The following is a 26,255-nucleotide window of genomic DNA, read 5'->3' as shown; positions in this document are numbered from 1 at the left end:
ATCAAAGTACATATCCACATACAACCCCAGGATTCATTTTCCTGCAGGTACACTCAGCAAATCTATAGAATAGTACAACAGGACCAATGAAAGATCAACCAGAGTGCAGAAAACAACAAACTGCAAATGCAAATATAAATAAATAGCATTAACTAATGAGAGCATCAAAGAACAGGATAAAAAGTCCTTAAAGTAAGATCATTGGTTGTGGGAACAACTCAAAAGATGGGCAAGTGAGTGTAGTTATCTCCTTTTGTTCAAGAGCCTGCTGGTTGTGGGGTTAGTAGCTATTCTTGAACCTAGTGGTGTCTGCCCTGAGAATCTCGTATCTTCTACCTGATAGCAGCAGTGAGAAAAGAACGTGGCCTGGGTGGTGAGGATTTCTGATGATGGATCAATTGATGAGAACAAAAAGTGTATTCACCTCAACCAGGGGATGTATCCCATCTACCCTGTAAAATCATCTCAGTTTTCTGTATTTTTCAATGCTAACAAACTCGAGAGAATAAACTTCTAGCCTCTCAATTTCTAATAGGCAAGAACCAGTCTACAGTAAATATATCCTCAGGAAAGAAGACCAAAATAGTTACAGTATTCAAGTTTGGTCCAGAAAAAGCATCTTATGTTGGAAAATTGGTTGTTCAAGGTTTATCACTGCATGTTACCCAGACACAAGATGAGGTGCTGTTCAAGATTGTGTTAGGCTCCATAATTACAATGTTGGAGACCACAGATGGGTCAGAGTGGGAAGGGGATGGAGATGGAGGTTGTATTCCTGTTGACTTTTGTAAGTGGCTGAATCCAATACAAAAAGTAGTCGATACGGCCCCATCCTTCACAGGTAAAGCCCTCCCCACCACTGGGCACATCTACATGAAACTCTATCGTAGGAAGTCAGCACCCATCATAGGGGACCCTTGCCACCCAGAACATGCTTTCTTCTCGCTGTGGCCATCAGGAAGAAGGTACAGGAGCCTCAGATCTCACACCACCAGGTTTAGGAACAGTTACTACCCCTCAACCATCAGGCTCTTGAATCAAAGGGGGTAACTTCACTGAACATTTGCCCCATCATTGAAATGTTCCCACAACCTACAGGCTCACTTTCCAGGACTCTGCTCCTCATGTTCTTGACATTTATTGATTATTTATTTATTTATTCGTTATTATTGTTATTTCTTTCTTTTGTATTTGCAGTTTGTTGTCTTTTGCACACTGGTGGAACACCCAAGTAGGTGTGAACGCCCAAAACAAAGTTGATTTTTTTACAGTTATTATTCTATGGATTTATTGAGCATGTCTGCAAGACAATGAATTCCAGAGTTGTATATGGTAACATTTTGTTACGTACCCCGTAACTGGGTGTCTTACCAGCAAAGATAGAAGTGTCCGTTGGAGTCTGGTGATACTATTTTCAACAATATTTATTAGCAAAAATATACAAAATAATATCAATGCGAATATACAGAGAATATACGTTAGCAATACTAAACCTAAAAGTGCGGGTATAATAATAATCACTAATGAAACAAGCTCTATCGTTGTCTAGGGGATAATGAATTGTCAGATGGAAATATAAAGTTCAGTTCAGTTCATGCAGGCTGCGGTAGTTTGTCGATGTGTTGCAATTGTTGGAGAGAGAGAGAGAGAGAGAGAGAGAAAACGTGTGAACAATAATAGCTATTATCTTGCCAACCTTCCTTTACGATTTTGATCCATCGATGCGTTGTTGTTGTGGCCATTCACGTATGACCCCTCCGTCCTTTAGCTAGACCGTTCTTCCGTGGTGGACTCGTCACCTAGGCAAGGGTGGACACACACACAAGCCCCCACCAGTCTCACTACAAAACACTGTGAGTTAAAATTTACCGACCCTTCGTTCAGTCTCCGGTCTCCCACCCTGTCTCGTGGGGGTTCTGATGCTCACTAGCGTTTCTCCTGGTGCGTCTGACGGGTGTTACCCCAGACCTCACTTTTATCCCCACTCACGGGGTCTCAGGTGTCAATCAGGTTGGGATGATGTAACCCATCAAACCCGCCCCCTCTGGTTGCCCCCCGAGGGGTTTCAATGAATAGAACAGTACCAAGTAAACAATCCTTCTCCAAAAGACAATTGCAGTAAATCAATGGCTTTTGTCAGTAGGAGACATTCCACTTTGTGTATCTCTGAGCTGTCTCTCTCTCATTAACTTTCATGAGCTGTTATCAATAACAACTGCCCTGGCAGAGTCCTGTCTCTCTCTCACTTCCTTGATAACAGCGTCGAAATAGTAGCGATTTGCGGTTCTCCAAAAAGGGGGGGGGGCATGAGCGACTCTGCACCCTTCTGCCCATCAGAGTTGTTCATCCTTCATAACAATATCAAGTCAAATCAAGTTTATTGCCATGTAACTATATACATGCATATAACATATATAATGTATATGGAAATGAGACAAAGTTTTATCGAACCAGGGTGTAAAGCACATAACACACTATGAAGGTAAGGATAAAGTCTACAGGTGACTCACACATAAATAACAAACTAGAGTGCATTAATATTAAATACTGTAAGGTACGGAACAGATTAACCAGTGACATTTCATATATGGTACGGCCTGGAGTTCAGAAGCCTAGTGGCCTGGGGGAAGAAACTATTTCTCATCCTGATCGTTCTTGTCTTTATGCATTGGAGTCTCCTGCCTGATGGTAGAAAGTCAAAGAGGTTGTTGGATGGATGGGTGGGATCCTTAATAATACCAAGGGTCCTGGGTATGCAACCTTCCTGATAAAGGTCCCCAATGGATGGTAGAGAGACTCCTATGATCCTCTCAGCTGTTCTCACAGTCCTTTGTAGGGACTGCTCGACTGCTCCCATAGCAGATGGAGATGCAACTTGTCAGGATGCTCTCAATGGTGCTCCTGTAAAATGCAGCTAAGATAGGGAGGGGGCGGGTGCCTTGCTTGCCTCAAAGTATATGCACCTTGATAATAAATTTACTTTAAACTTTGAATTGGAGTGGCTCCATCTTCCACATTGTTCCCCACCCATTTCTGTCACCAATATCCCCTAAAATGCCTTTGTTCCATCCTGACTAGTCACATCCCCATTTTGTTTTGAATCATTAATTTGACATGTCTGGTCTTCATTTGGAAATGTTTTGATTTCTGATCTTGCCATTCTTGTTATACTTTATTGTAATCCAAGGAAGACAATTTAAATTAATTTGGAAACACCCACATTATCTATGCAGCAAAGCATCTTTAAGAGTTAGATTACACCTCAACTCAGTTTTCTTCTCCACGGTGAATAAAATTACTTTAGCAACAACATATTTTTACAGATAATTGCTTGGAAGGAAATACTAGTCTATTGGTGTGAAGCAGAAGTTTATCCACGCCTTACAATAATATTTTGAGATATTAGAGCTCTTTTGTTTGAGAGCAATGTTATACTCCTGATTTGGCAGTTTTACAAGCCTCTCTGCCATGTGAATGGAATTTGCAAATGACTGGAAGCTGTTTTCCAATCAGAAGTTCCCAAGGTTGTGTTGCTCAGTGAAATTGGGCAGCAACAAGTGAGGTAACGTCGCTTTGCCTTGGCGTGTCAGTGACCAGTTAAGCAGTAGCCCCTGTCCAATTCCAATGAGGTGGAATTCCTTGACAGAGGATGACAAGGTCAAAATTGTCCTCATTTTGATAAGTGATGTATTTTCAGAATTTTTAACTGAAACACATTTACATATCATCAAATGCAAAATCTGTCATGAGCCAATGTAATCGAGCACTGTTTAGGGAGAGCATAGCGTTAAAAATGCTTTAAAATGTTTCCTTGATACAGATTAATAACACAATACAAATTATATATACCAGGGTGTCACCTAGTTTGGACTAAACTTATCACAGTTTGGCTTGATATACAAAGTCTCATTCAGTTGATTCATTTCTATCTGTTGACAAGTTTATGAAATTACATAAAATCCAGACATTCTGTTAGCCACCAGAAGTAATTAGGACTTGATTTTGGAGGTTCTGCACTCATAAAGTATTATTCAATTAACTCAAATTCCTACTGAAAACACATGGGCTAGTGTGGCTGTCAGAGAAATATTTAGAAATAATAGCAACATTCATCGGCTCTCCAGTTGGCTATTTAGCAATTTGTTCAAAGTTCAAAATATATTTTATTAGCAGAGTACATATGTGTCACCAGATACAACCCTGAAATTCATTTTCCTGCGCGCATACTCAGCAAATCTATAGAATCATAACTATAATGAGAACATGAGAAAACCAGGGTCCTTAAAGTGAGATCGTTGGTTGTGGAACATCCCAATGGATGGGTAAGTGAGTGTAGTTATCCCCTTTTGTTCAAGAGCCTGATAGTTGAGGGGTAGTAATTGTTCCTGAACCTGGTGGTGTTAGAGCTGAGGTTCTTGTACCTTCTGCCTGATTACAGTAGTGAGAAAAGAGCACGGCCTAGATAGTGGGGAGTCCCTGATGACGGATGCTGTTTTCCTGTGACAGTTTGATGTGGGTGTGCTCAGTGGTTTTTACCCGTGCTGTACTGGGCTGAATCCACTACCTCAAGGACATTGGTGTTTCCATACCAGGCTGTGATGCAGCCAGTCAATATACTCTCCACTACACATCTGTAGGACTTTGTCAGAGTTCCTGATGATGTGCCAAATTTCCACATTCTGCAATTTGTTAAAATACAACAGGAAATATCCAGTGCAATAAATATCTTTCACCCAACATCTACGACAACTCTAAACATGGATCATTGAGCGGTACAGAATGGAAACAGGCTCTTCAGCCCATTAGATTTGTACCGCCCATGATGCCAAATTATACTAATCCCATTTGCCTGTACATGATCTATATCATTTCATTTCCAGCATATTTGCGTACCTGCCTAATGCCTCCTAAACACCACGATCATGTCTATAGGGTTTTTTCTCTCTTTTAACTTGTACTCATCTTTATATTTGTTGTGCAAGTTATGTACTATTTATGTTAATTTATGTTTATTATATTTGTAATGTATTCTGCTGCTGCATGGTGTTTATACCCTATGATAATGAACTTCAGCTTGAGGCTTCCACACCACCCGGTATAATGTTTCAGACAGCTACCACTCTGTAGAAACAAACTATGGTAAATAAAAAAGGATCTGGTGGTTTCCTGACATAAAACTTCTTAGGACACTTTATGTGGGTGTTATTAAACTATTTATAATTAACAGTAAACACAAGAGATTCTGTAGATGCTGGATATCCTGAGCAACACAACAGGTCAGCCAAGATCTACATTCAAAGCCAACATTCAGTCGATGTTTTGGACCAGATGAAGAGTTCTGGCCTGAAACATTAACTATTTATTCCTCTCCATCAATGCTGCCTGACTCACTGAGTTTCTCCAGCATTTTTTGTGTGTTATTAACAATAATTGTGTATTAACTGTTTGTTGATTAATTCAAAAATACAATTTACTATAAGACCATAAGACATAGGAGCAGAATTAGGCCATCTGACCCATCGAGTTTGTTCCACCATTCAATCATGGCTGATCCTTTTTTTTCTCCTCCTCAACCCCAGTTCCCAGCCTTCTCCCCGTAACCTTTGACATCATGTCCAATCAAGAACCTATCAATCTCTGCCTTAGATATACCCAACAACCTGGCCTCCACAGCTGCACGTGACAACAGATTCCACAAAATCTCCACCCTTTGGCTAAAGAAATTTCTCTGAATCTCTGTTTTGAAAGGACGCCCCTCTATCCTGAAGCTGTGCCCTCTTGTCCTAGACTCTCCCACCATAGGAAACATCCTTTCCACATCCACTCTGTCTAGGCCTTTCAACATTCGGAAGGTTTCAATAAGATCCCCCCTCGTCCTTCTGAATTCCAGCAAGTACAGACCCAGAGCCTTCAAATGTTCTTCGTATGATAACCCTTTCATTCCTGGAATTATCCTTGTGAACCTCCTCTGGATCCTCTCCAATGCCAGCAAATCTTTTCTAAGATGAGGGCCCAAAATTGTTCACAATACTCAAGGTGAGGCCTCACCAGTGTCTTATAAAGCCTCAGCATCACATCCTTGCTCTTGTCATCTAGACCTCCTGAAATGAAAGCTAACATGGCACTTGCCTTCCTCACCACCGACTAGACCTGCAAGTTAACCTGTTCCTGTTCAATTGTTTGTTATTAACTTCAAACGTTAAAACTAGTGTATTTAACTGGGAATAGAGTTGCCTGGGCACCCATGAGCTGATTTACCACTTTCAGTGTCATCAGAGTCCATTGCCCAGTTCAATGTGTTGTATTCTCTTGCAAATTCTTAATAATAGGAAATTATATGTTAACCTGCCATTTTAACAGAATGTCAAGTTCTCGAATTTCCATCTTCCTCCGTACATAGGCGGCCATCTTCGGTGGTCAGAGTTCCATCTCTCATCTTTGAAGCAAAGCCCAGATCTCCAGAGCACTGTGTTAGAGCATATTCTGAACTTGGGGCGTACAGCAAAACACTAACTTCAGCAACTAGTCTTCAGGTCTGAATATGGACTGTAGATTAAATTTAAAATCTAGCTTTGGACGGTAGGTTCCTAGAGATGCAAACCGCAGTTAATTGGAAAATGAGACAATGTGAGCTAACATTCATTTTGGTTGTCTGGTGTGTGGGTGTGAAGAAGGATGTGCGAAAGATGTATGTAGTTCAAAGGAAGCAAAATAGATACATTGTTAATACAGAATTGTCCTTTGATCTTTAGCATATACAATATCATGTAATATTGGGTGGACTAGGCCTCTTCCTCCAAAAGGATCTCAATATGATGCCTGCTCTGCCTCATTTTGTCAAATAAAGGACTACTTCAGATCTACAAGCTCGGTCCCTCCGGTGACTTTGTTGACACTAAACGCACTGAATCCAAGATCTGTGTGTCAATGGGTTAGTGAAGCACCAACCTAATAACTTCATAATACTTTCATACTTTAAAACTGCTGTGGTGCCATGTTCAAAGTCAGAGGCTTTCTAATTAGTGTTCATCATTCTAATTCAAATGTAGTAAAAAGTAGAAATTACCAAATTTATAATTAAAATAAATTTAAAAACTAAAGTACTTCAATTTCCATTTTAGGCAGGAAAGTTCAGTATCATTCCACTGGTTATTAATGTTGCTTCAGCCCTCACATCAATTGGGATTGTAAGTACCTTTGTTTATATATAACATTGATTAATTACAGTATGTGTGGTATCATTTGAAATCATAGTATGTACGTTTTTCATATCGAAGTGGGACTGTTTAAATTGGACTGGATTATTAAACCTGTTTAGTAAATACCTTTATACAAACTCATTCTTGGCTGATGCAGAGTTCCAAGGGGTCACTTCATTCCCCCCTCCTCTACCCACTTGGCTTCAGTTATCAACTTCTACCTTGTATTCCTTCCCCTCTCCAACCCACACCCACCTACTGCCTTCCCCCTCCCCTCCCTTTCCAGTCCTAATGAGGGGTCTCAGCCCAAAACATCGACTGAGTTCTTAGAGCATTTTGAATGTGTTACTTGAGATGGAGATGGTGTGGGGTTAAGCGATAGTCTCTGAGAGGTGTGAATGATCTTGTAGTTAATTGGTAGTTCTGCGGAGTGGTGATGGGGTGCTTTTGGCTTGCTCCAGTTTACGTATCACAACGTTCCAGTCTTCTGAGCCTGGGCATTGCAGGGTGTGATTGGTAAAAGAGATGTCAGAGTATCTGATCCCTGGACTCAACACAAGAGCCCGGGCAGCTCCTGATCACAGTGAGCTCAGGGGCAGGATGAACATCAGTACTCTCTTTTGAGCTTGTGGATGAATGGCTCATTCATTTGAATGGGATTATAATCTTCATTAAAATGGTAAGAGAGGCAAAGGGTTCTCCAACTTTTATATCCATTAATATTTATGCTTTTAATTGAAGTTATGCATATTATTAAACTAATTTATTTCTAAACTATTTTAATGTTAAAATGTCTTTCAACTGCTTCTAAATGTCTGATAATCAGTTTCCTGGAGGTACACGGACACGTGTACTGAAAACCAGCAAAAAGTAGATGAACGTGCATTCAGAGGAATGGTGTAGGAAGGACGGCTTTAAATGGCAGGGCAATTGGGGCCCCTTCATGGGAAGGATTGGATCTCTACAAGCCAGATAAGCTACACCCCAATTTCCTCACAGGACATTTTTGCTTGTAACTCTGGGAAGGTATAAAGTAGTGGAAGAGGACCAGAGCTATGAGGAAAGATTGAATCGGTTCGGACTTTATTCCTTGGAGTGTAGAAGGTTGAGAGGAGATTTGGTTGAGATATACAAATTTATGAGGGGTATAGATTGGGTAAGAGAAGTTTGGATAGGCATATGGCTGGTAGGGGTATGGAGGGCAATGGTCCTGGTGCAGGTTGATGGGAGTAGGCAGGTTAAATGGTTTTGCCATGGGCTAGATGGGATGAATGGCCTGTTTCTGTGCTGTACTTTTCTGTGACTCCATAACTCTAGCTAGGATTTGGGATGGGAACCCGAACAGAAGAATCAGTAAAGAGGGAAGCTTTGCTGAAAATAGAAAGAGGTTTCGGTGAAGCGATATTTTCAGGAGGGCAAGGATGAAAGGAGTTGGCAATGGCACAGAACAGCCATGGGGTTAACAAAACCAAAGTAATTCAGGGAGGACAGAGCCATCCGTGCTATCCCTTCCCAAACTGGTTCCTCATCACCGCAGTGGCCTGATTCTTTATTTGACAGTCTCACCCATTTCAATTTTCTCATTGCCTATCCTGAAAATATTACGTGCTCCTAAATATTCATTTATTTGTTCTACCTCAGGCCAGTTACGGCTTGAGGACCACGCAGCAGAGCCTTTGGGTTGTTGAGAATGTGTGCAGTAAAAGACAGGCATAGTCAGTGAGAGACAAAGTGAAGTAAAGTCTGGCCCAAAGGGAAAGATTCTGAGAAGATTTGAATGATTAGATTTGGTTTCTGTCCAGTACCTCTGCTAAATGACTCTGCCTTATGAAAAAAGTACTTACATTTCTGACCACTCAGTTTTGGGGTATTTAATAGGTGTTTTTTGTTTCTGATATGACCACCCGCCCATCTGCTTACACTGGTGGTATACCATATAGACTCAGTGGCTATTTTATTAGCTGCAAGAGTGGAACTCGGTGTGGTCTTCTGCTGCTGTAGCCCATCCATTTCAAGGTTCGACGTGTTGTGCATTCAGAGATGTTGGTCTGCACACCACTGTTGTCTCCCTTCAGTTGCCTGTAACACCACTGGTGTTTAGGGTCTTCTGCCAGCATTCACAGCTTCCTTCATGGTGTCAGTAGCTTACTCTCAGTTTAATGTCAGTCACGCAAGTCCCGGTGGAGACTCAGGAATACAGTTGCACACAGATGTAGAAGGATTCCTCATTGCTGTGTTTGTAACAATTTTGTTTGACCAGTCAGGGTTGTTCGCCCTGAGCTGAACCCTTGAACCTGGAGGACCAGTGGACCACCCTTAGTCTGGCCTCTACCCTTTGACCTGTTTGGCATAGTGACCCTACCAAGAGCTAAAGCATAAAGCCCTGTCTCCAGCAAGCATAGTTCTCCAGAGCATTTAGACATGCAAGCCTCCAAACCACAACAAGGTCCCCTTGGAGGACACCACTGTTGTAATGTGTGGATATTTTCTGCCATTCTCCTCTGACCTCTCTCATTAACAAGGCGTTTTCACCAAGACTGCCACTCACTGGTTGCTTTTTGGTTCCTTCTCTGTAAACTCTAGAGACTGTTGTGTGTGAAAATCCCAGATCAGCATTTCCTAAGATATTCAAACCACACTGTCTAGCACCAACTATCATCTCACGGTCAAGGTCAATTAGATCACATTTTTTCCCCATTCTGATGTTTGGTCTGAACAACTGAACCTCCTATGTCTGCATGCTTTTATGCATTGAGTTGCTGCCACATGGTTGAGTGATTTAATATTTACATTAACAAACAAATTATCCTAATAAAGCACGTAACCACTGTCTTGGTACTCTTCTTAGAGTTCACCTGAACTGGAATTGTAGGAAGTTAACAATTATGATCACCAGCCTGATAAGACCATAAGATAAGCAAGTGTTACTCACTTGTTACAAATCTGCACTCTTTCATCAGCTCCGGGCTTAAAATTTCAGTTTCACTTTCTACAATAGCCACAGTTGTGGCAAAGGCTATTTCAGTTAGATTGAGAATGGGTTTGTGACCCAGTTTTAATCACACTTTTACTTACTGTAGCATTGCATTTCTTTCCACACACTGGGTGTGCAGCAATCTCCACTTGCCTTTCAGTAAAATCAACAATGCCAACAAAACTAAGATTACAGTTGTGCCTTTTCTGCAGCTCATACATGGTCGATCTCCATTCTTTTCTAAGTTCATTGGGCAATTTATCTACAACAATCTTCATATTAGCAGGCATGTTCAATTCATGCGTGTCTGCACATCTTCCATGGCATTGCAACAACTTCTAAGAGCAAGACTGTAGTCTTGGAGAGCTTTTAAGCCTTCTGGTTTGATATGTGGCCAAAAAAGAGCCTTTTTCCATGCTGCCCACAGCAATCATTTGCTCATCACCAAAGCTTTCCTATAGTAAAGCTTGGGCCTTTAGATACCCTTGCTTTGGTCAGGCCCACTGGCAACTTTTGACAAGCTCTACTGTTCAAGAAAATGAGATGGTGACCAAAATCTTCAGTTTTACTTTCAATGCTATTCATGAATTCCCTCATAAATGAATGATACTGCAATGGATCGCCATCTTAGATTTGAATCTCTCTAATTGCAGTGCTGCAATGAGTTGTTTTTGCATTGTTATTTCCTTTCGTGTCCTTCTGACTCCAGCATGGCATTCAGATCTAAAATACCACTGTCATCGTGCTGTAAGTAAATGTTGTTTGAAGTGCCTTGTGCTATTGGATTTGGGCTAGATTCAGAATAGCCTCAGAATACCTTTTAGGTACAAGCTGAGAATGAACTACCCCTTGGGGTTCAAATTCGTGGCTCATAGACTTTTAATTCTCAAATGTATCCATTTTGATATGGATTATGCTGGATTTTCTCTGTTCCGTGCCAACATAGGAACTCTCACCAGAGAACTGCTCTGCTGGAGCACGTTTAGCACTTGAAGCCCTTAGCACTTCAAATCTGGCCATCTCGGCTGTGATTTCATCTTGCAACTTAAGCTCCTTCATCTTCCTCCAAAACTTTCCCGCCTTTTCTTCCTGACTTCTTCGAAGTTGGTTCGGTTGTTCCCCTAAGACGTGCTTATCCCTCAATATCTGATGTCTTGCATATCAGTCAGCTAAATCAACCTCCATTCTGATGTGTACCGATGCATGAGACATCGATCTGTTAGCAACAGAACGTGCACAATGCATATCAGACACACTGTCCTCAGTGTGTATGCCGTCCTGTAACTTATCAGTTGTCACAGCTTGTTCTTTGTCTTCATAAATATTTTTGTTTCCCTCAGGGGACTGACCTTCACATGTTATTTTAATCACTCCCTCAGCCTCAAGTTTGCTGCTTCAAGCTGAAATAATTCTGTCTTCCAAGTGCGCCAAACAGACAAAGCAATGGCAATTTCATTTCAGCTTTTCTATAATAGAAGTAATTCAAGGATTTCAACTTTTCATCATTCAACAGAACTAAGGTTCGAACACTTCAGGCAACCACCCCTACAGCTTTTACATCCACCAAATTGGACACAGCAACATTTGACAGCTTCAAAACTGTTTCAAATCCAAATATGCAGCGTGAACAACAAAAACAGGTCGTACTTGCCACAAGCTGCTCCAGGCTGACGCTACCAATTTCTCGGACATTTCCTAGTGCTGATGTTTGTTTGGTATATCTGTCAAAATCTTTGTTGACAAAATGTAGTAGCAAAAATTGATCCAAGATCAAAGCAAAACAATTACTGCCAGCCTGCGACCCCAGACAGTTTTTAAACCTTCATGCATGCTCATAGCTCCAATGATCGCTCCAGAGTCGATATCCCTATTCTGATCCTTTATTAGCAATTATCAAACATACAATTGACAATAGACAATAGGTGCAGAAGTAGACCATTTGGCCCTTTGAGCCTGCACCACCATTTTGAGATCATGGCTGATCATCTACTATCAATACCCGGTTCCTGCCTTGTCCCCATATCCCCTGATGCCCCTATCCATAAGATACCTATCTAGCTCCTTCTTGAAAGCATCCAGAGAATTGGCCTCCACTACCTTCTGAGGCAGCGCATTCCAGACCCCCACAACTCTCTGGGAGAAGAAGTTTTTCCTTAACTCTGTCCTAAATGACCTACCCCTTATTCTCAAACCATGCCCTCTGGTACTGGACTCTCCCAGCATCTGGAACATATTTCCTGCCTCTATCTTGTCCAATCCCTTAATAATCTTATATGTTTCAATCAGATCCCCTCTCAATCTCCTTAATTCCAGCGTGTACAAGCCAGTCTCTCTAACCTCTCTGCGTAAGACAGTCCAGACATCCCAGGAATTAACCTCGTGAATCTACGCTGCACTTCCTCTACAGCCAGGATGTCCTTCCTTAACCCTGGAGACCAAAAGTGTACACAATACTCCAGGTGTGGTCTCACCAGGGCTCTGTACAAATGCAAGAGGATTTCCTTGCTCTTGTACTCAATTCCCTTTGTAATAAAAGGCCAACATTCCATTAGCCTTCTTCACTGCCTGCTGCACTTGCTCATTCACCTTCAGTGACTGATGAACAAGGACTCCGAGATCTCTTTGTATTTCTCCCTTACCCAACTCTATACTGTTCAGATAATAATCTGCCTTCCTGTTCTTACTCCCAAAGTGGATAACCTCACACTTATTCACATTAAACGCCATCTGCCAAGTATCTGCCCACTCACCCAGCCTATCCAAGTCACCCTGAATTCTCCGAACATCCTCATCACATGTCACACTGCCACCCAGCTTAGTATCATCAGCAAATTGAGCATTATCTCAGCAGACAGCAATGACCTCCATGGTCCAAACTATAAACTGCCATGAAATAAGCATGAAAATGTGATTTATTCCCTTCACTTTTACAACATCCCCACTAGTGTGACTATTTAGTACTGATATATGGCTCCTACAATCACCATAGCTGGAAGCGAGGGGGGAGGTGTGTGGTGGACTCCAAGCCAGGCCGAAACACAGAGGAATTAGAACCCCTCTCCCCAGCATTTTGTTAGCAAATATGCAGTCACTGGAGAACAAAATTGAGAACCTGAGAGCAAGATTGCTGTATTGGAAGGAAATGGGAGATTGTTTTGTTCTATGTTTGACCAAGACATGGCTTACCCCCAGCACGCTAGATATGGTGATCAGACCCAAAGCCCAATTGATTAATTGCTTAGACTGAAAGGCAAAAAGTGGAGGATTGTGTTTCATGATAAACTCTCAGCGGTGCTCTAATGTGGCAAATCTGTCAAACTCTTGTTCCTCTGACCTTGAACATACAACACTCAAATGCCACCTGTTATATTTACCTAGGGAGTTCTCATCTATGATCCTCACCAGATTTTACGTACCACTAGCAGCCGACTGTAATCAAGTGCTGAGATACTGCATGATGTTGTCTCCAAACAAGAAACAATCCATCCTGATGCATTTCAAATCATAGTCGGGGACTTCAACAAAGCTCCTTTGAAGAAATCCCTGCCCAATAACCATTGGCATATAACCTGTAGCACCAGAGCTTCCGACACACTGGACCACTGTTATACTAAGATAAAGAATGCCTATCGTTCCATGCCCAGTCGGTGCTTTGGGATATTTGATCACTTGGCTGTCGTTCTCCCACCAGCATACAGGCAGAGGCTAAAGAGCAAAGCTCCAGAGATGAGGACAACAAAGAGGTGGCCGCAGGAGGCAGAGGGGCGGCTATCAGATTGTTTTGGGTCGGTGGACTGGGCTGTATTCAAGGACTCCTTTGTGGATCTGAATGGTAGTCATGGACTTTATGAGAACAGTTGTAGATGAATGTGTCCCTCAACCAACAAGCTCTTGAACCAGAGGGGATAACTTCACTTGCCCCATAATTCCACATCTATGGACTCACTCTCAAGGACTCTTCATCTCATGATCTCAATATTTATTGCTTGCTTGCTTATTTATTGATTGATTGATTGATTGTTGTTTGTGTCTGCACAGTTTGTTGTCTTTTGCACACTGTTTGAGCATCCAAGCTGGTGTGGTCTTCCTTTGATTTCATTATGGTTATTATTCTATTATAGATTTATTGAGTATATCTGCAAGAAAATGAATCTCAAGATTCTATATGGTGCCATATATGTACTTCGATAATAAATTTATTGTGAACATTGAAAAATAAAAGATATTTTACAGGGTTTTCAAGTGTTAACCCGTGAACTACTAAATTTGCTTGTTTAGTTTTCAGTGTAAAGACTTGGAGTAATTAGTTTGTCTTCTCTGCATTTAGGGGTCATTCCTGTGTGATTGGATTTTGCTGACCTTCATGAACAAGAACGATGTTTACAGAGAAAAGAAGTTTGAAGAGGTGAGTGTTCAAATATAAAAATTACTATTTTCTGTGGTGTGTAATTAAAAATAGTGCTTGTGTACCTTAAGCCAGGGATTCTGCAGTTGTCCATCTCTGTTTTGATCAGATGTCAGGAAGTGTTTGTGACCAAATTGGCTTGAACTGAGTGGGTTTATTGTTCAGAACTAATATCTTAGTGACCAATGAGTAATGTTTTAATTTGCCGAAATGATTAGATTAGCTTTATTTGTCATATGTAAATCGAAACATAGAGAAATGCGTAGGTTGCATCTAGTTAAGTGCACCAGTGTTGCCAAGCTTCCTGCATCAACATAGCACATCTACAACGTGCAATGCAATGCAATACCATCTACAATGCATCTTTCTGATGTAGAAGGAAATTAGAGCACCCGGAAGAAAGCCATGTGGTCATAGGAAGAATGTAAAAGCTCCTTACAGACTGGTGATCACTACGCTACCAAACCACCCTTGTTAGAGAAATGTAGCTTTCCAGTTGAAAAATTACTTGAGCTTATAGGTTACCCACAACAGACAGGTAGCTCACAACATAACAGCTAGATTCAAATAACCAGGAGATTTCTGCCTGTGGCAGTAAATGTTCTTCGTTAAACCAACTGATAATGTTGGACTCTCCTGCTAGAGTGGGTCAAGCAGCAGTTGTGTGGAGCAAAAGATTTGTAGATGTTTGTGGTTGAAATACTACATTAAGACAAAGAGGTGAGAGGAGAAGTAGTTAGTGTAAGAGGAGAGTGGGGGTAATGGGACAGGAGCCAGAGGTGTTTGGCAGACCAAGGATGGTGGGCAGGTCAAGGTATTGGGGGGAGGGAGGAAATTTGGAGAAAGAGGCATATGGATGGTGGATGGAGGCAGACAAAAAAAAACAAATGGGGCGGAGAGTCTGAAGGTAAAAATAGCTAGGAGGATGATAAACAGTAACATAAGGGGTAACACATACAAAATGCTGGAGGAAATCAGGTCAGGCAGCATTTATGGAGGGGAATAAACAGTTGAAATTATGAGCCAAGACACTTCATTGGGACTGTTTAAACTGGAATGTGGGAATGCGAGTAGCAGTGCTGTTAACCAGATGAAGGCAAACATACAATTTCAAGATGCAGGTGCTGTTGGAAGGTGAGTATTTGGTTGTGGTGGAAAAAAATGGTATTTTTAGGTTAGCGGTGTAACTTGACAGGATGTGAACTCGCTTACTGATCTTGAAACAATTATACGAGTCTGCTGTATTTCACATACTGTTCTTTAGACTCCTAATACTGATTGGTTTCTGCTGCTTTTTGAATGCAAGATTCCCTATGAATTCAGATTTCCATTTCATTTTTTTTAACTCCACATCACAATTTCCAGTTGTTTATGAAAACCGTGCCCTCCCTTCCTTGTTGTAGGCCGAATAGTTTCTCCAAAAATCCACAATTCCTGCCTCTATTCCCAAATCAGAGGATCAGGCCAGCTTTAAGCTGTGCAACACTACTGAATGCTGTTCACCCAAAACATTAACTCTGTCTCACTTCAGCTGCTGCTCGACCTACTGGGCATTTTTAGCACTTTCTTTATCTTAGATTTCTAGTGACTGCAAGTTTGATGTCAGAATAGTGCAAGTTAGGTTTAACTGATGCTAGAAAACAATAGTTGGAGGCTGGCTGTATATATGGATCTCTATATGTTCATTTTCAGTTCAGTTTAGTCCCTGACACCCCCCCCGCCCCCCCAGTACTGCATTCATGACAATTTTGACAATTCATCTGTAGAACTGTTGTCATCTTTCACTGTTCACCATATATTAAGATCTTTGACTGATCAAGCTTTCAGTGCATAGACAAATAACAGGCCAATAGCTTACCAATGGAAAATCAGGAAACAAGCTCCAAATTTTGCTACAACCAATTGCATAGCAAGACAGAAATAATGTCTTTATAAGAGAGAGAAAGAATTGCCTATATTTTGAAATAGTACTGTAAATATATCAATGCTAGAAATAGTAAAACTGCACCTAACCACTGCTTTGGGCAAGAACAAGTTTTCACTGTCATAAACTCTACAATCACAATTTATCACCTGGGGCAAGTGACTGAAAATCTTTCCATCTCTCATAAGTAACTAAGCAAAGATCTACACAGTCTTCATGCAGTGCAGTCACCTTGGCTGGTTGTTTGACACAAAAACTACCTCTATGCCTCCATCTTCATATGAACTGTAAAAGTCTGTGGGTTCTTGATTACTTTTGTGATATGCTTGTCTGTATGACTTTAAATCCTCCTCTTAACTAGTCAATGAAAAGTTGCATACAGAGGGATCCTGATGCTGAGGTACATTGTAGGGTGCACTGGAACACAATAATTAGTGATGTAACCTGGGGTCCTGAGTGATTCGGGTCTTTCAACAGCAAACACCCTTACCCAGGAAACCCAGCCAGGGTTGACCAGGCCCCGGCTTCAGCATTTGTCCATGGGTCATGCCTCTTGATCCATAGCCATCTGGAGGCTCACTCAGCAGCCTCTGACTATCCTGATGGCTCCTTCCTTTGCAGCCCCAATAAAGCCAAGGGCTGTAGGTTCTGCGGAGTGAGTACACATCAAAATCTCTGCACCCCACCTCCACAGGTACTGGTTCATGAAATGGGGCAGGTGGACATGCAGATACAATCAGCAAGTGGAAAGGCAAAAATTAAGTGGGATTTAATTGCAAGATAGTTGCACAGAAGGAAGGTAGTCTTTCAAGTAATTGTACAGTATGCTGGTGAGAGACTACGTGTGAAGTACCTGGAGAACTAAGCGTTGGTTATATCTCCATCCAAGGGAGAATATAATTCTGACAAAATATCTTTGACTTGAAGCTCCAGCTTTTTTTCGCCTTCCACAGATTCTTCCCAACTGGCTGAGTGTTTCTAACATTTGTGTTTTTATTTAAGATTTCTAGCACCTGCGTTTTCTTTCACACTTCTGAAGAATGTAGTTATTTTGGAATTGGTTTAGCATTGATACCCAGGTTTGATCCTTGAGTTGCTGACCCACTGAGTAGAGACTGAACAAAACCAATTTGTACTCACTGGAGTTTGAGAAATTCTGAGCCAATCTCATTCAGACATAGAATATTCTGAGAGGGAGAGATTGATATTCTGAGAATGTACACTGTTGTTTCCTCAGCATGGAGAATTTAAAACCAAAGTAAATTGGAAAGTTTGCTCAAAGGGTTGTAAATTACTGGATTTTTTTTATTCCAAAAAAAACCTTGAATACAAAATGACAACAGAGTTTAGGCAGACATCTTCATTATTCAGCAATATGGGGTTATAGACAATAGACAATAGGTGCAGAAGTAGACCATTCGGCCCTTCGAGCCTGCACCACCATTTTGAGATCATGGCTGATCAACTACTATCAATACCCGGTTCCTGCCTTGTCCCCATATCCCCTGATACCCCTATCCATAAGATACCTATCTAGCTCCTTCTTGAAAGCATCCAGAGAATTGGCCTCCACTACCTTCCGAGGCAGTGCATTCCAGACCCCCACAGCTCTCTGGGAGAAGAAGTTTTTCCTTAACTCTGTCCTAAATGACCTACCCCTTATTCTCAAACCATGCCCTCTGGTACTGGACTCTCCCAGCATCTGGAACATATTTCCTGCCTCTATCTTGTCCAATCCCTTAATAATCTTATATGTTTCAATCAGATCCCCTCTCAATCTCCTTAATTCCAGCGTGTACAAGCCCAGTCTCTCTAACCTCTCTGCGTAAGACAGTCCAGACATCCCAGGAATTAACCTTGTGAATCTGCGTTGCACTTCCTCTACAGCCAGGATGTCCTTCCTTAACCCTGGAGACCAAAAGTGTACACAATACTCCAGGTGTGGTCTCACCAGGGCTCTGTACAAATGCAAGAGGATTTCCTTGCTCTTGTACTCAATTCCCTTTGTAATAAAGGCCAACATTCCATTAGCCTTCTTCACTGCCTGCTGTATGTTTCAATGACATACAGTCTAAAGTTTGAGCAATGAGTTTGAGCATTATTGTCATTGCTGAGAACGAGATTGCAGGGCTACTCCATTCTGTGCAAAACAGCATACTGGCAGTTCAATGACTAAATTTAAAATAACATCTGGGTTATTTAGAATGGCATCCAAATTACTACTGAAGAAAAAACAAACAACACTCAAATTAAAAGAAATAGTGGCGGCCTCATTCAAGCACTGTACATGCCCAAGTTATAAAGTACAATGATCCAATATAAAATACCATCAAGGATTAAGTCTGAAATTTTTAAAAAGCACTGAAATCAAAGGAAGGTCGCTGCCCCATTTAAACCAAATATTGTACACGCCCATGTAATTAGGCTTAAGAGATTGTCTATAGTGAAGACAATTGGCATTACCAGTTGCACAAGAGCCCTAGGAGAAAAGCTATTTTTCAGTCTGGATTTTGAAAATAGTTAAGATCTGAAAATAAAAAACTAAAGATGTAAATACAACTTGCAGCAAGATGTTCTTCTGTCCATACCTGGTACAATGGTTCCATTTGCATTTAGTACATAGGGATATTCATGAAACTTTATTTTTAAACTACACAGGTATTTAATAAAGAAAATAAACTGGCACATGATGATCCTGGAACTGCAGAAAAGAAATTGATGACAAGACCTTCACATGATTGCACAGATTGTTGATTTAGATAACATTATCAACAATGGTACATTGCAGGTAAGGTACATCAAGGTGGAATAACTCTTGGGCAATCAAATTAAAACAAATAGATGACATTGATTTTTTGTTTAGAGTGAACATTGTTTTCATGATTTCTCCAGAGTCTTTGTATAGAGAGCCACCACCCACCTTTGTCTTGGACACAAACTAGTTAAGAAATCAAACAGGCTCTTCCTCAATTGCATTAGTAACAAATGTGACAATTCAGCTACAATGCTAATGTCATATACAATACAAGATATGTTTAGGCATTTTGTTTTAAATAACTGGATTTGGAAACTACCACTGTCGACTGTTTAATATTACTCTAGTGGCCAAAATGGCACTGTCCAAAGAACATACCACTTGGTCAAACAAGAAAACCTGCACTAACAAACCTACCCACTAATCAATACCACTGGAGATTTTTTTTTAAACTAGACATTCCATTTCTCTTCTTAAGAGCTAGTAACTTACTCTAGATAATTCTCTCCAGCTCTAGGAACTGATCAGAATAAATCTTAGTGAGAAAATGGAACAAATGGAGCCTACAATAGAGATAGATAGGTTCTTGATTAGCCAGGGCACCAAAGGGTATGGGGAGAAGACAGGAGAGTTGGGATGACTGGAAGAATTGGATCAGCCATGATTGAATGGTGGAGCAGACCTGATGAGCCGAATGGCCTATTTCGGCTCCTATACCTTATGGTTTTTAATTCACTCTTTCTCAGTCAATAACTGATACAGCTCCCCCTGTTCTAGTTAATCTGTTAAACTGGAGTGGTCTTTCAGCTCCAAGTCTTCACATCTCCAAAGAAAATGACTATTGTTCTTAATACCATATAGCTAAGGTTTGTTAAACTAGAAAATATTCTTACAGCGTTACTCTTGTGGCCTTTCAAAGGTCTTTTATCAGACCCTGTAAGGGAATAAAAATTGATCATGCGTTCCTGATGTGGTCCATTTGTCTTCCAAGTGACATGTAACATCAGATGACATAACAAATAATACCTTAAAGCAACATGCTTTCTGTTGGGTATAACACTTACACCTAGGCAATAAACCGCCTGTGTATTGTGTTCAACAGAGAAAACTATTTCTCCTCAAGTTCTTTCATGGCTGGTTCCTGCAAAGACACCCCAATGCAGCGGTTCCCAACCTGAGGTCCATGGCATAAAAGGGTTTGGAACCCTTGCTCTAATATGTATCTATTTACGGCTTTTCAGTTCAGCTAGTACCCGCACAATAACTCAAGACAAACATTTAACTAAGTTGCTATCATTCAATAGGTGTCAACTTAAGACAGTGCATAGGGTGGACAGTGATAACATTTTCATTATGATGGGCATAGATAGAGCAGAGAGCATCTGAGAATTTTCTTTTCCACCTGGGGATGGCCACATATTGCCCGAGGTTATATAGAGGCAGATATTGTAACATTTTAATAAAGTATTTGGACAAGCAGTTGAATAATCAAGGTGAAGGTTGCTACGGACTACGTGCTGGTAAATGTTATAAATGAATATTTGATAACTAGTATTGATGTGGTGTGGTGGTCTGAAGAGTCTAATTCAACACTGAACGACTCTATGCTAATAACAAAGGGGAAAAAGTACAGATATTTAAAGGCAATGACAACCCTGTTGATTTTAGATTTCATGTTTATATACTCAAAGGTTTTCATATCATAAATCATATTCCTATAAAGGATTATTTGTAGATAATTGCTTTTATTAATATAGAGTCCACCCTTTTATTTTTAAAGAACATTTTTAATCCTTGAAATCCTCTTCAGTAATGTTTATGGAAGTTGGAAATAGGGAAAGAAGTTTGTGGAATAAGAACATTTATACAGTTTAGCTGACAATGACTATACTGCAATTACAAAGTTTCTTGCTACTAAGGGATCAGTGGGCAACTGTGAAAGCTTAGTGCAGAAATACATCAGAGCAAGAAGAACCAGGCTTGGGATTGCACCAAGTGAGTTCATTTGGCTGTTTGAAAGCCTTTGGTTACTTTCAGTACTCTTAATTACTATCTGTTGGATTTTTTTTTGAAAATATTGCTATCTGTATGCTGGTTTAGAGCAAAATTAAGCTTGTTTGTGATTCTTCTCAGGAGAAACCAGGTTAAAAGCCACCATGGGGCTCACACATGAAAGCAAGCCACCAGATACCTGAAGCTTGGCATGAGTCTCAAGACGTATAAGATTTCTTTTAAACAACCGATCTGGATTGCACATATCAGAACTTCTACATGTGTAATTTCAGTGTTTTCTCATCTTGCAAGCATATCTTTTTTTTCCCTTCTTTGTACTTACTTGACACCTCTTTTCTGAATTATGTGATCCATTTATTGGCTGCCAAATCTTCTGCCACTTTCTTAATCTAATGCAATAATGACAGAAGACAGTAAAACTAACCCTTTGAGGTCTTGTAAATTGTGATAATATCAAAATCCAACTTAATGAAAATCCTTTTCAATCAGGGCTGCTAAGCTTCTGCATCAAGTGACCAAGTCCCAATCATCACCCAATACTTAGGCTTTTGCAGTGTTCAGTATGGTAATAGGGAGCAAAGGAACAGGGCAGACTGGCAAGCTCTTTATATATAAAAACATAAACAGGCACAAGCACAATAGGATGGATTATTTCCTTTAACACAGTAAGATTCTAATGTTAAAGTAAGGTGAATGGTTCTTAGCTTTTGCTTGATTATGTAGTAAAGAGATAAAAATACATTTTCATATTGAAAATTAAAAATCAGTAATTAATTCAATGTAAGTTAGATACTGCAGACCCAAGCGACTTCTCCCAGTTCTTCCACAAATCAGCTTACTTCTCTTGTCTTTCTTCACAAGGTGGTTGTGGTTCTTTTGGAAACCGTGATCTACAGTTCAAACTACAGTTCTTTGCAAGTGGCGGGTTTTTGGACCGACTGTGCGGCCTAGCACTTCGCTATCTCCGGGAACGGCCTGGAAGACGTGTGCCCTCGGGGCTGGGAGGTCAGAAGTGGGCGACCTGGTTCCTCACCGATTTCGCTGACTGAAGTGCTGTGGAAGACTGAAACATCAAGACAGCAAGCAGTGTATTTGCTAATCGCTGGCTGCTGTTGGAAAAGGCCCCTGTACTCTTTTGATGGAGAAAGTCTTATCGGTCTTTGAGAAGTGATGTGGAATATTGTAATATCGGAGCAGCAAGTCGCTGGTCTCTGCTCTGTGTTGTATGAGTGACCTCTCTCCCCGCCACTGGAGAGGGGGAGAGAGCCTGTCTGAGATACCAAAGTGCTGGTTTGTGAACTGTAGTTTGATGGACTCTGGATCAATGGACTCTGGTGCTTCTGCTGCTGCTCGCATGGTGGGGGGGGGGGGGTGGGGGTGTTTGATGTGTTTGCAAAGGGAGGGTGGCTTTGGGGTTGAGGTTTCTGTTATTTTATGGGGTTTGTTACATGGATGTCTGTAAAGAGCACAAATTTAAGTTACTGTATCCATACAGACATTAAATGTTCTTTGACTTTTATTTTTGAAATAATGTCTAATTGCTTTCAATTTCTACCACCTCCACGCAACATTGCAACCCAACCACCCATTGTAAAATAAATGTGCCCTCAAGATTCTGACCAGTGATTCTGATAGTGGTTCCTAACACACACCACCAAACCTTGGGGGGGGGGGGGGGGAAATAAAACTAATTTCCTTTAAGTGATGCAAAGGTGGATGGATGCTTTCTGCAACTGAACCCTCAGGAATCCTGTGAGTGTATAATACAGGGGTCGGGTGACTTCTGAAAGCTTCTCCACAAGACACAAGCAAATCTAACTGGAATATATTTGAATTCTCAAACAAGACAAAATCTGCAGATGCTGGAAATCCAAGCAACGCACACAAAATGCTGGAGGAACTCAGCAGGGCAAGCAGCATCTATGGAAAAAAGTACAGTCCAGCCAAAGGATTCTGGCCCAAAACATCAACTATACTTGTTTCCATAGGTGCTGCCTGGCCTGCTGAGTTCCTCCAGCATTTTGTGTTTGTATATTTGAATTCTAATGACTTGCATAGCTTAATAAAAAAATATGCTGGAAACCTGACATCCAGGACTAAGTTGCTCATTTGACTGGCTCCCATTTAATGTCCCGAATGCTTCTTTTTCCTCTAGACGTGCACTGTGCCTGCTGTGCATCATTACAAAATGCATTGCAGCAAATGTAAGACTTTTTCAAGTGTCTGCCTCAAAGGACACTTAAGAAGCACAAGAACAACTTCACGTGAAAGTTCCCTTCCAAATACTATCCTGTCGGAAATACAATCTCCATTATAAATTGGGTTCAAACCCTGGGGCTTTCTGCCTAACAGAATTATGCAAGTATCTTTACCAATAAAGACAAATCAGAAGAGTCTTCTTTCACCACCTCAAAGGCAGTGAATGTTGACTTTGTCAATTGCACTAACAAAATGGTGTGTGTGGGAAGATTGATTGGAGTCTGATTGGTGAATGGTGGCTGTTGCACTGGAAAGAATGGCATAGGAAGCGCTATCAGGGCAGCCTAGAAAGAAAACTACAATGCATTTGTAGATGTGATCATGGAAGGCACTGGGTAGATGAATATTTAGAATGGAAGATAGTTAAAAGACATTGGGATGTCAGGAGATAAGTACTCAGAGGTCACATAACCTCTGACTGGTCATGTATCCACAATATTATGTGATTGCTCTAAATAAATTTGATCAATGGCGATGGCTATGTCACTGGTGTCTGGCTACGATGTGGCTAGTTACTGTTTTCATCCTATTGCCAAATATGGGCTACATCTTGCTGCATACAGGTGTGGACTGCTTTAATGTAAACAGAATTAAACATTGTGCAATCAACAAATATCCCACTTCTGGCATGATGATTTTCAGATAATTAGGGAAAGAAGCAACATAAACCCTGAAATGGGTTAATTTTTAGTGCTGCTCACGGATGTATTTTTTTGTTGCTTGAAATAGACTGCTGACCTGTCAGCATTGAGTTTTGTTCTCAGAAACTTCTCTGGTTTCACACTACTGTACTTCCTCTCTGGTAACTGTCTGAACCAGACCACTTACAAACATGGTGCAAATACTTGCCTCAGAATGAATTTCCTCATATTCAGACCATCATGAAGACTGCCTACCTTCAGCTTCACAATGCCTGACTCCACCACTGCATCAACTTGTTATTGAAACCCTTGACCCCTTGACTATGTTACTATTCTAATTCCTTACTGATCAGCTCCTTTGTTCAATTCTCCATAAACATATGATCATTGAAGTCACCCACATATACAGTTAAACCATGCAACCTGGAGGGGATGAAAATATCTGTACGGAAAAAAACTATCAAAATTTTGTTTCTCAGTTTCAATGTGGAACACACTACCACAAAAAAGTTGCATCAAAAAACACAAATGCATTTAAGGGGAAGTTAAGTACGGGTCAAAATACTGGTGCATGACACACCATAAGTCTCAAGATCCTCTGTATTTTCTAACCAAGAAGGAATTTCCACCATGCCCTACTCTTTCAGAGGCCAATTCCATCATCAAGCCAGCACTTCACTGGACCCCTGAAGGAATAGGAAATACAGGAGACCAAAGACAACTTGGTGCCATACCACAGAGGCAATAAGATCACGAGCCACAATAGAGAAGATGGCTGAGGACCGACAGAGATGCAGAACCTTCATTGCTGCCCTAAATGCCAGTAGCGTAAAGGGAAGTAAGTAAAGTAATAAAGAGAAGGGATTCGCAGCGTGGAAAGTGGTTGATATGGAGGATAAATTTCGACAGATCTATTGCTCAAATGGCCTTAATACAAAAGGTTTGCGAACATTAACAAATGCCTGCATTTTTTACTGGAAACAATTGTTCAGTGGAATACAAGCTGAACACAAACCAAACTAAAAGAATGAATATGTCCCAAAGTAGTAAAATGTTAATATTTTATTTGCATTGCACTGTAAGTCAATGAAAAAATATTCAATTGAGAATAAAAAATATTTTGGTCTTCTGATCATTTAAAAATAGCACTTCTTGCCAAAAGTAATCCCAATGAAAAAAAATTATATTCTAATTACAATTAAAATACAAAGTAATTATCAAAGTATGTATGCTTTACACAGTCTTGAGATTTGTGTCCTAGCAGGCAGCCATAAAACAAAGAAACCCCCCAAAAAATTTTTAAACCGTCAAACATCCAACGTGCAGAGAAAAAGAAACAAATCACACAAACAAATTGCATTCTGAACTGAAGTTTACAAACAGTTTGTCGATGAACCCTTAGCTCAGCGCAGAGTCGAGTACACGTCACGGAGCAGCTAACTGAACCAACTGTAACCCGCACCTCGAGCCCTAAAAACCTGACCTTTTCAATCTGGCCCAGTGCTTAAATCTTCATTCAAACATCAGTTCAGTCGCTTTAAATGCTGCCTCGAGTCAGCCTATATCTGTCCTTTCTGATTCAGCCTGGCACTTAAATCAATCAAACCTCAGGTCTTCCTTGCTCTTGGCAACACTGTTTTGTCTCGCCTCATCTCTGCCACATCAAATTGCCTCCAAATAGATGTTACAGACTATTGCTTGCGATGTTCATTTTAATCGCTCTCTGCAGCTTATCTGCACAATAACATGGGAACAGATGGGAGCCAGCACGATGACTGAAGAACTTTACTCTGCCCCAAACACTTGCAATACATAGTTAAACTGCAAGCTTAAAAAAAAGGATTTGGTTCATTAATAAAGAAATATAAGCTATTTTCAGTCAGACTCAGAAAAGGCATGCAGAAACTGGATTATCTCCCCACCGATCTCCCTCTCTGTATATAGTGGATTGCTTATCGGCCACATTCCTCCTTTGCTTATCCAAGCCTTCCAGCAATCATAGTTAAAGGTATAGGCAAGATCTAACCAAGTATACCCAAAGTACTTTTGCATTCAACCATATTGCAATTCCTCCACCCTTCACCT

General features: G+C 40.7%; 1 protein-coding gene across 8 annotated transcripts in view; it reads left to right on the top strand.

The window, feature by feature from the left end:
- The window catches only part of p2rx2 (purinergic receptor P2X, ligand-gated ion channel, 2), a 94,294-nt gene extending 71,429 nt beyond the window's left edge, over positions 1 to 22,865 (top strand). For 3 of the 8 annotated variants that reach the window (XM_073065760.1, XM_073065755.1, XM_073065761.1), the window contains exons 10-13: positions 7,122 to 7,187; positions 14,501 to 14,578; positions 19,161 to 19,290; positions 22,132 to 22,863. In XM_073065760.1, the coding sequence (XP_072921861.1) occupies positions 7,122 to 7,187; positions 14,501 to 14,578; positions 19,161 to 19,256 (240 nt within the window). In that variant the 3' untranslated portion in view covers positions 19,257 to 19,290; positions 22,132 to 22,863. Of the gene's footprint in view, positions 1 to 7,121; positions 7,188 to 14,500; positions 14,579 to 19,160; positions 19,291 to 22,131 lie in introns of those variants that run through there. The other 5 variants (XM_073065757.1, XM_073065754.1, XM_073065759.1 and 2 more) reach the window with 4 other exon arrangements.
- Positions 22,866 to 26,255: the final 3,390 nt, after the last annotated feature.

Source organism: Hemitrygon akajei, chromosome 14 (assembly GCF_048418815.1).
Source record: "Hemitrygon akajei chromosome 14, sHemAka1.3, whole genome shotgun sequence".
NCBI classification, from domain to species: Eukaryota; Metazoa; Chordata; class Chondrichthyes; order Myliobatiformes; family Dasyatidae; genus Hemitrygon; species Hemitrygon akajei.
Note: the sequence above shows the minus strand (reverse complement) of the source record. Positions and strands in the feature narration are given on the sequence as shown.